Source organism: Henckelia pumila, chromosome 4 (assembly GCF_033568475.1).
Source record: "Henckelia pumila isolate YLH828 chromosome 4, ASM3356847v2, whole genome shotgun sequence".
Classification (NCBI taxonomy): domain Eukaryota; kingdom Viridiplantae; phylum Streptophyta; class Magnoliopsida; order Lamiales; family Gesneriaceae; genus Henckelia; species Henckelia pumila.
In genome coordinates, this window is record NC_133123.1 from 180,367,359 (window position 1) to 180,377,589 (window position 10,231).

Sequence of the window (10,231 nt, forward strand, 5' to 3'; positions counted from 1 at the left end):
AGAAGGATGCCAAGCCATGCTTGATAAGGTGGATTCTGCTTCTACAAGAATTTGATTTTGAAATCAAAGATAAGAAGGGTAGCGAAAATCAGGTTGCTGATCACTTGTCGAGATTGGAGCTAAAAGATGTTAAGGAGGAGGAAAGCATAAAAGAATTGTTTTCGGATGAACAGATCTTTCAGGTAAGTTCCTCTATTCCATGGTTTGCTGATATTGCTAATTTTTTGTCTTGTGGTGCTATGCCTCCAGAGTTGAACCAACATCAGAAAAAGAAGTTTTTCCATGACGTTAAGTTCTACTTGTGGGATGATCCCTACGTTTTCAAACGTTGTGCCGATCAAATGATTCGGAGATGTGCGGCGGGGCAAGACGCACATGAAATTCTAGAACAATGCCATTCAGCGCCATATGAAGGACATTTTGGAGCAACCCGAACTGCTGCTAAGGTACTACAATCTGGTTTTTATTGGCCTACGTTGTTTAGAGATAGTTATACCTTAGTGAAATCATGTGATAAGTTTCAACGAACGGGGAATATATCAAGAAGGAATGAATTACCCCTCACAAATATTTTAGATTGGAATTGTTTGATGTGTGGGGTATTTATTTTATGGGTCCCTTTCCCCCTTCTTTTGGGTACACTTATATTTTATTAGCAGTCGATTATGTGTCGAAATGGGTGGAAGCAATTGTCACCTCTACTAATGACGCTCGTGTTGTAGTAAATTTTCTGCAAAAGCACATTTTTACAAGGTTTGGAACTCCACGAGCGATAATCAGTGACGAAGGTACGCACTTCTGCAATAAAATTTTTAATACCTTGCTCACTAAGTATGGTGTCAGGCATAAGGTGGCATGTGCATACCATCCTCAAACTAATGGACAGGCTGAGATTTTTAACCGGGAAATCAAGCAAATCTTGGAGAAAATGGTTAAGAAGAATCGCAAATATTGGGCAATAAAGCTAGATGACGCTATTTGGGCCTACCGCACTGCATTCAAAACACCTATTGGGATGTCTCCCTATAGGTTGGTTTTTGGTAAGGCGTGTCATTTACCTTTGGAATTGAAGCACAAGGCATTTTGGGCTGTGAAGAAGCTGAACATGGATCTCGAAGCATCCTGGAAGTTGCGGAAACTACAACTGAATGAATTGGATGAATTCCAAAATAAAATGTATGAGAATGCCAAGATATACAAGGAGAAAACAAAGAAGTGGCATGACAAAAACATTGTGCGTAGGGAATTCGAAACAGGTCAGAAAGTTTTGTTATTTAACTCTCGTCTGAAATTATTTCCAGGGAAGTTGAAATCACGTTGGTCCGCGCCTTTTCTCGTGGAGACTATTTATCCACATGGTTCCATTGAATTGAGATGCACAGATGGAAGAACTTCCAAGGTAATTGGGCAACGAGTCAAGCATTACTTTGGCAACGAAGTATAACCTGCGGCTACCACATTGCTTGAAGACCCTAAATAAAGACTGGTGCAAGTCGGGCTGATGACTTTAAACAAAGAGCTTTTTGGGAGGAAACCCAAACTTTTTAGTTTTTGTCTTTATTTTTTTTTAATTTTTGTTTATTTTTGGTTTTCAGTTTACTAATTTTATTTTTGTGTGTTTTGGAAGTAATTTTGATTATTTTTATGCAATTTTTTAGGAATTTCGAGCCTTAGTTCGAACAGAAGGCGCGCCCACCCCATCATCTTGCGCGCCCGCGCCCTGAAACCCTAATAAGTTTGAAAAATGCCCAGAAACGGCGCGCCCGCCCCATAATCTTGCGCGCCCGCCCCAATTGAAAGCCCTGTTTTTTCGAAGAAATGGCGCGCGCGCCCTACACATCCGTTCGCCCGCCCCGTTCCTGAAGCCTTCCCGTCAAAATAAATGCGAAGAAAAGGCGCGGATGCCCCACTCCTTTGCGCGCCCGCCCTGATTGTCATTACAATTCTTGCGAGTCTGCGGCGCGCACACCTCGAACAATCGAGCACCTGCCCCGTCCTTATTTATGCCATCTATCCGACTTCTCCCTCTTCTATTTAACTTTCACCCAATTTCTCTCTACCCTAATTCTCCCACCCTCTTCCATACTCATGCCTCCTTCGACTCCCCTAATTACCAAATAGGACACTCCTTCTCATCCTCTCAAACCTTAAGCCTCTATCTCCTTTATCATAATATTCTCGAGGCGGGTCGGTGTTTGCCACGTTCCACAAGGCATACAAAGGAGTCAATTTCTGTTGGCTACAAACAGGGGAACCAAGTGTCTTATCTTTTTCTCTATCACGATCCGGGGTAAGTGCTTCGTTATTGAAATCTCAAAATCGAGTTGTGTCAGGACTTTCGGGATTTCTGTTGAGTGCCGTGAATGGGTATTGAGGTATTGTGTTGATAAAACAATTGTGGAGTGTGGATTGTCTTGCGAGTTTCTGAATTATTGATTGTGGGTTCTAATCCAGTTTGGGGGAGTTGTTGGTTGTTGAAATTTTGTCAATCATAGTTGTTCATTGTGGTGCATACCAAGTGTTTGAAGAATGGCGCCAAAGAAAAAATTGAAATATGTTGCTTCTTCTTCTAGTTTCGCTCCGGCTCCAGAACCTCAGCGTTTTTGGAACGAGACTGCTGAGGAGCATTATCAACGCTGGTTAGGGAAAAAGATTCTACCTGAGCGTGGTTTTGATATGTCAATGGGATTTGAGAAAAATAATTTCATGAGTAGTATTGGCCGGGCTGTGGTCGGTCGTCAATGGCAAAAATTTGTTAAGCCACCCCAGGATGCAGTCGTCCCATTGGTTCGTGAATTCTATGCAAACTTGTAAGTTAAACATATGCAGTTCAAAGTGCTAGTTCACGGGAAGTTGGTCCCTTTTGACGCTCATACTATCAATACCATGTATAACCTTCCGCCGGTGTTTCATGATGAGTATATGGAGTACAAAGCCAATGAAGTGGATTATGCGGTGATTTTGAGCTGAATATGTATTCCAGGAGCGGAGTGGCGATTGGGCCGTGATCATTTGCCCTCAAAATTGAAGAAGACAGAATTGATTGCTGATGCTAATCTTTGGTATAATTTTGTGTGTGTTCGACTTAAACCGACAGATCACGAGCATGAGGTTATCAGGGAACACGCTATTCTTGTCAATTGTATCTTGGAGGGCAAAGCTATTGACTTGGGGCAAATTTTCCTGATCTATGTGAAGAGGCAGGGGTGGAGTGGAGCCTGAATGAAGAACTGCAAAAGCCTATCGCTCTTATTGTGTGCCATGCACAATTACAGATGGTGTCGACTTCTGAGAAGAGAACACGTGCTGAAAGGAGAGAGTTTAATGAGCGAGCAGCTGCAATATGAGGAAATGCACCCCGACCTCAGGCTCCCCCTGTCGCACCTGACCGTGTTAATAGTTTGGAGGAGGAGTTGCGCCAACACCGTCACAAGTTCCGGACATTTCAGCAGACCACTAGTGTCTTTATGGACTATATGATGGGCTTTACTGATGCATTGAGACATCAGTTCCCACAGGCTGCGAGTTCGGCTCACCCATTCCCTCCGTATCCACAGTGGCCACCCACCTTTGGCCCTTATGATCCTGCCCACGATGGCATTGCTGGTGATGGTGATGACCACTGACGATCGTCATTTGCGGTACATGTCCTTTATGATTTCATGTTTTGTTCCTTGAGGACAATGAATGTACCAAGTTTGGGGGGATGTCATATTTGACAATTTGTTGCTGATTTGGTTTTTCTGTTTTTGTTATGCTTTTGTTTTGTTGTTTAGGAGTTGTTGTGTTGTGTTGGTGTGTGGCTGAATTTGGGAAATGTATGTGGTTGTGAGTTGGGGTGATAAGTTAATGTTTCAAGAAGTCATGAAGGAAATGGATAAATGGCCAATGATATTAGAATTTTTATTTTGTAACTGAAATCCATGAATATCTGCCTAGCTGACAAAATTTTGAATGAATGGAACCAAGTGAACGATTGAACTCCTATATGTTCTGTGATTTTGCTTGAATTTGAATTTTGAGACAAACAAACATAGAGATTATTGAGGCATTGTTTGAAATTTTGGGCTTGATGTTTGTTGAAATTTATTCTTAGATTCCCGCTTGAGCCTTCACGATTGAACTCCTATATATTCTGTGATTTTGCTTGAATCTGAATTTTGGGACAACCAAACATAGAGATGATTGAGGCATTGTTTGAAATTTTGGGCTTGATGTTTGTTGAAATTTATTCTTAGATGCCCGTTCGAGACTTCACGAGATAAATGAGTACATGAGGTAAAAAAAAATCTGAAATTTGTTGTGGAAATCATCGTTTAATGTTGATGATTATTTATTCTGCACTGATTGGAATTTGTATGAATTTATTGTGGATTGAGATTTGTCTAGAACTAGTTCAGACACCCCTCGAGGTGAAATACGGGCATAACTGTGATTAGGAATGTTTTAGGCAATTTTTCTAAATTCGTTTGAGCCTTTCAAGCTACCCATTTATGCTTGTTATCCTTAGTACTTTGTTTGAGCCTTATTGATAATCGAATGACATGCGTGTAAACGTGTGATAAACCCCCATTCGTCATCGTTTCAAGGTCCTACATTAACTACCCAGTAATAGCCTAAACATTGTTTTCTATCTTTAAGGGAGTAATTTGAATGTTAGAATTTTATGTGCTCTTATTTTATATTGGTGAAAATGGAATGGTGTGGTGGAAAATAATTGAAATTGAAGAAGGTAGTTGTGAAAAGAAACAAAGAAAAAAAGTGGTGGAAAAGAGTTGAAGAAGTTGAGAAAAGAAAGAAAAAATGTTGTGAAAAAAAAAGAAAAGAATGAAAAAGTTAATGGAGTGAAGAAAAGTGTGAAATTTGAATGAAAAGAGTGAAAATTAGAGATTGAACATTATTTACTCCCTCTTTTGAATTCTTATTCTTTCATTTGTAGCCATGAGCCAGGCCTGAAATTATAAGCTAATTAAGTCCTTCTGACCGAGTCACAGTTGCCCAATATATTAGTGGAAAGGGGTTGCGAGAATTTAGCCTATGGACTGTTGATTGACACTTTTAATGATTATGAATTCTTGATCGAAACACGCACACACTATGTTTCTTTGAATTAACCCGATTGTGAGTGTTTGATTTAATATCCAATATCTTCTCCTGTGCTACCTTGAAAAGTCCTCATGATTTGTGAATGTTTGAATTGAGTTAAGAGAAGAGTATTTTGAAACGTGAGTTGCGGAGTTTACGAGTTTATGAGGTTGAATTATTTTTTTTGCTAAATAATTTTTCAAGTGTTAGTAGGTTAGATATGATTGGATTTGAATTGTTTTGGAAATCAAAGCTGAGGCCATTGATTCATAGTAATTCTTGATGGTTCTTGTTCATGTGTTATAAGTATTGGGTTTTGTGTTAGTTTTGCTCGGGACGAACAAAAGTTCAAGTTTAGGGGAATTTGATAAGTGAATTTTGTGCACTTAATTTGTTATGGTTTTTTACTTGACTTTTGTAATTTATTGGTAGATATTGCGTGAATTGCTGTTGTTTTTGTGTTTGTAGGAAGTAATGGACTTTGATGCGTTTAAGTGGATTTCAGCCTAAAAGATGGGAGTTTTATGGAAGAATCAAGATCTGAAAAAAGAGAAGAAAAAGGCTAAATTCGAGGTCCAGGCACGCCCGCGCAATGTGTGAAGAAATTAGTGGAAGAATGCGAGCTGACAGCGCGCCCGCGCCGATCCTTGGAGTGCCTGCGCCGTCCCGTGATTTTTGAAGAGTGAATGTGCGAAATAAAGGCGCGCCCCCGCCATCGTGTTTTTAGAATTTAGGAGTCTGAGTTTTTATGGAAACTTTTGGGTTTTTCTTGGGCTTATTTTGGACGATTTCTAGGGCATATATAAGGGATTTTTGAGTCATATGGGCATCTATCAGCCGCCAATACACACAATATTCTTGAGAGCAATTTTGTGAGATTTTAGATCGAGAATTGAAGATTGCTTGGAACAAAGATGAAGACTTTTCGACTGGACACGGAAGAAAGACTACGGCTTTGTTATTTCATCTTTATTTAGTACTTTTTATTGTTGAATTATGTTTGAGATGAACATGATCTGGTTTGCTATAAATTTGAGTATGAACTAAACTTTTCTATTCTAGAGATTGACGTTGCTTGGTTTAGACATATTCATGAATCTTTGATTTTAATGAATTGAATTTCTGTAGATTAATTATGTTTCTAGAATTGAATGTCTTCTTAATTTACTGGCCATAAATTGAGTTGCTATATTTATTTGGAATCCAAAACTCGGGAGATGGGATTTTGAATAGGATCAATAGAAACTACACTGTTAATTGTATATATAGCTCGGGAGAGTATATAACTATAATAGAACCTTTAAGGAACATCATTTTACAAATATCACTGCATCTAGATTTTTTATAGGGATATTTAAATCGAACTGTAGTTGATACACTCTATTTGTTGCTCGGAAGAGGGGAATAGAATAATCTAAGTGTTCTTGGTTATTAATTGAAAGATATTCATGAAAAAGATTATTTAGGATTGAATATTGTCGAGACCAAGTGAAATCAAAACCTCTAGACCATTTCTCTCTGATTGATAATTTCTTAAGATTTGTGTGTGCGTGAGCTTGATAATTCTTTACTATTTTTTTAAGTTTTCAGCAAATCTCCAAAGTTTAATTTTTCTAAATAAAATTAAGACTATTTTAATTATAAGTATTGAATATTTTCATATTACTCCTCGTGGGATCAACACTTTACTCATTCTTTACTAAAACTTGATAACTTTGCGCTTCCGAGCGTAAATTTTTCAACATCCAATCAAAGGACACACGTTCGGAGGAGGAAGTTCGGAAGGACGATCGGAAGTTTCAAAGTACATTCGAAAGCTCCAAACGTGAGATCGGACATTCTGATCATGGTCTATATAGGGGCCGAGAGCTCATTCTTCCTTTCTCATTTCTCTATTCTCTCTCGACTTCCAATGGTTTTCTAGACATTTCTAGGTGTCGTTTTGGATGCTATTCGATAGCGAGGTGCTATTGGGATCGTAGTGGATTTGTGTCTAGGTTCTGAGGTCATCGCCATCAAAGGGCTAATGACGGATGCATGTATATATATTGCTAGACTCTGATTAGCCTCTGCGAGTAGCTATTAGTCTAGTTAAGTCTTTTAATAAGCGATAAGTGATATTGTGATATTTGTTTATAGGCTTGTACTAGAGTACCAGATTGGATAGGTGACTTGAGTTGCTTGATTTAAGGTACGGACGTACTATCCGAGATATCCTGGTTGAGTATGCATGTTCTATATTTTCATGGTTTATATGACATTGCTTACGGGCATTTATTATGTCACAATTATTAATGCTACATGCATTATCATGTTGAGCCTATACCTAGACACTACCAGTAGAGGGGTCGCTCAGCCCCATGATATTTTGTGGATGGATGCCATGGATTTGGGTCCGATTATGTCCACTGTAGTGACCCGTATCCAATACAAGGTGATTAATGGATTAATCACAATTAATTAATTTAATTTGGGATTAAATAAGATTAGAGAATTTATAATCGAACTCAGGACGTCTAGTAATGGCCGGGGATTTTTCCTAAGTTGGGACGGTCCGAAGTAGAGGATCAGAGGTTCCGATCTAGGGAGAGTTCGGAAGCTGCGGTCGGGGATCGGAAGCTCCAAAGGAGTTCGGATGATCCGATCGGAGTTCGGAGGCTCCGAACTCTAGTAGCCAGTTGTTCGAAATATTATTTCATTGGTGACATCACTGAGGGGACTTTGGACGCTCCAAACTAGTGTCAGCAGGCGTCCTCTGGAAGTTAGACACGTGTTTGGACAGGAGAGATCGGACGGAGGGATCGGAGGCTCCAAACCCGAGATCGGATGCTCCGATCTCCGTATATATAAGGGGTGTCGAGGCTCATTTGTGAGGTGCATCTAGTTCCTTTCTCTTTTCTTCTTCTAGATAGTTTTAGGCTTTCTAGGAATCTTATTGACGAGCAGAAAGTGGCTAGGCGCTACGAGCTAATAGTGGAGCTGTGCCTAAGTTTTTGAGGCAATCATCATCAGCAGGCTGGAGACGAACGCAGGTATAGCTTTGGCTTCCTAAAAATATTTAGGAGTATGGAATAGCTTAGTTAAGGCTTTTAGATAAGGATGTTTGAGTGATGAAGACACCATATTGATAGGCTCAACGGGGTTGAGTATGCATGTTCTATGTTTTCATGGTTTATATGGCATTGCTTACGTGCATTTATTATGTCACAATTATTACTGCTACATGAATTATCACGTTGAGCCTATACCTTGACACTACCAGTAGAGGGGTCGCTCAGCCCCATGATATTTTGTGGATGGATGCCATGGATTTGGTTCCGATTATGTCCACTGTAGTGACCCGTATCCAATACAAGGTGATTAATGGATTAATCACAATTAATTAATTTAATTTGGGATTAAATAGGATTAGAGAATTGATAATCGAACTCAGGACGTCTAGTAATGGCCGGGGATTTTTCCTAAGTTGGGACGGTCCGAAGTAGAGGATCAGAGGGTCCGATCTAGGGAGAGTTCGGAAGCTGCGGTCGGGGATCGGAAGCTCCAAAGGAGTTCGGATGATCCGATCGGAGTTCGGAGGCTCCGAAATCTAGTAGCCAGCTATTCGAAATATTATTTCATTGGTGACGTCACTGAGGGGACTTCGGACGCTCCAAACTAGTGTCAGCAGACGTCCTCTGGAAGCTAGACACGTGTTTGGATAGGAGAGATTGGACGGAGGGATATGAGGCTCCAAACCCGAGATCGGACGCTCCGATCTCCGTCTATATAAGGGGTGTCGAGGCTCATTTGTGAGGTGCACCTAGTTCCTTTCTCTTTTCTTCTTCTAGCTAGTTTTAGGCTTTCTAGGCATCTTATTGACAAGCTGAAAGTGGCTAGGCGCTACGGGCTAGTAGTGGAGCTGTGCCTAAGTTTTTGAGGCAATCATCATCAGTAGGATGGAGACGGACGCAGGTATAGCTTTGGCTTCCTAAAAATATTTAGGAGTATGGAATAGCTTAGTTAAGGCTTTTAGAGCTTAATTAGTGATGCATGGGTATTTGCATTATAGACGCAGTAGTGTGTACTTGTAGGCGTGGGATCTAGACCGACATGCTAGGATTTGACCTGCAGTGTTAGAGGTACATAAGTAATGACCGAGATAGCCAACATGATATATATGTTTATATGTTGCATTTGTATGTGTTATATGTTTACCATGTTTTACTGCTTTAGCACATAAAATTTTTATACTAGACTGCATTTCGTGAGAGGTGGGTCATTGACAGTATCCATAGGGAGCATGTATCTCATTTTGGACTCGAGTCGGGTATTGACAGTTTCCATATGAGACTTGTATCCTGTTTTGAATTCGGGTCAGTTTTGGGGAGGCTCAGCCCCATGTTTTGCTATCACTGGGAGCGACAACGACGGTGGAGTAGACGCTATAGTTGAAAGGGTGAATATACGAGTATCCCCGCGGAGTCGCTCTCTGGCATGGTGCTGTATATTCGGTGGCTCCCTGAGCAGATTGTTTTAACCAGGATTTTAAAGTCATTTTCATGCTCATATTTGTTTATATATCATTGCTTTCATATTGAGCGTAGTCGCTCACGTCCCTCTATTTGGTGTTCTTGGGATACCTTGTGACAGGACAGGTTTGAGGTTGGACGGTCCCGACTGTTCGCAGCAGGGTTGAGGCTGGTACCTGAGTGAAGTAACAGGTCCATGGTTTCTTCCTCATCCAGACTGACTAGATCTTTGGGTCCGAGATGCCAGTACTTTAAGAAGCAGGGAGACATTTCTCCTTCTTCTTTCGGATCTGACGGAGTGCTCCATTTCAGTGACCAGAAGTGGAATCGTTGCCAGCAGTGTAGGCGGAGGCATCCTGCAGGTCAGTGTGCTCGAAAGACCAGCGGTTGTTTCCATTGTGGATAGGAGGGGCATATGAAGAGAGATTTCCCTAATCTGATGGGAGCAGCTAGTGGTTCCGGAGGATCTCAAGCATCTGTACAGCACCAGCAGCCGCAGTATCAGCAGCAACCGCAGTATCAACAGCAGCCCTCTCAGTAGCAGCGCCAGCAGTCGCAGCACTCTCAGACTTCTTCCCGTGATCATTCTTCTCTACGGCCACGTGTTCAGGGGCAAGTCTTTGCACTTAACTTGG

General features: G+C 40.8%; 1 protein-coding gene across 1 annotated transcript in view; it reads left to right on the forward strand.

The window, feature by feature from the left end:
* The window catches only part of LOC140862379 (uncharacterized), a 38,702-nt gene extending 36,224 nt beyond the window's left edge, over window positions 1-2,478 (forward strand). The window contains exons 4-7 of the mRNA XM_073265401.1: window positions 49-446; window positions 887-1,256; window positions 1,302-1,399; window positions 2,455-2,478. Of these exons, the coding sequence (XP_073121502.1) occupies window positions 49-446; window positions 887-1,256; window positions 1,302-1,399; window positions 2,455-2,478 (890 nt within the window). The remainder of the gene's footprint in view (window positions 1-48; window positions 447-886; window positions 1,257-1,301; window positions 1,400-2,454) is intronic.
* Window positions 2,479-10,231: the final 7,753 nt, after the last annotated feature.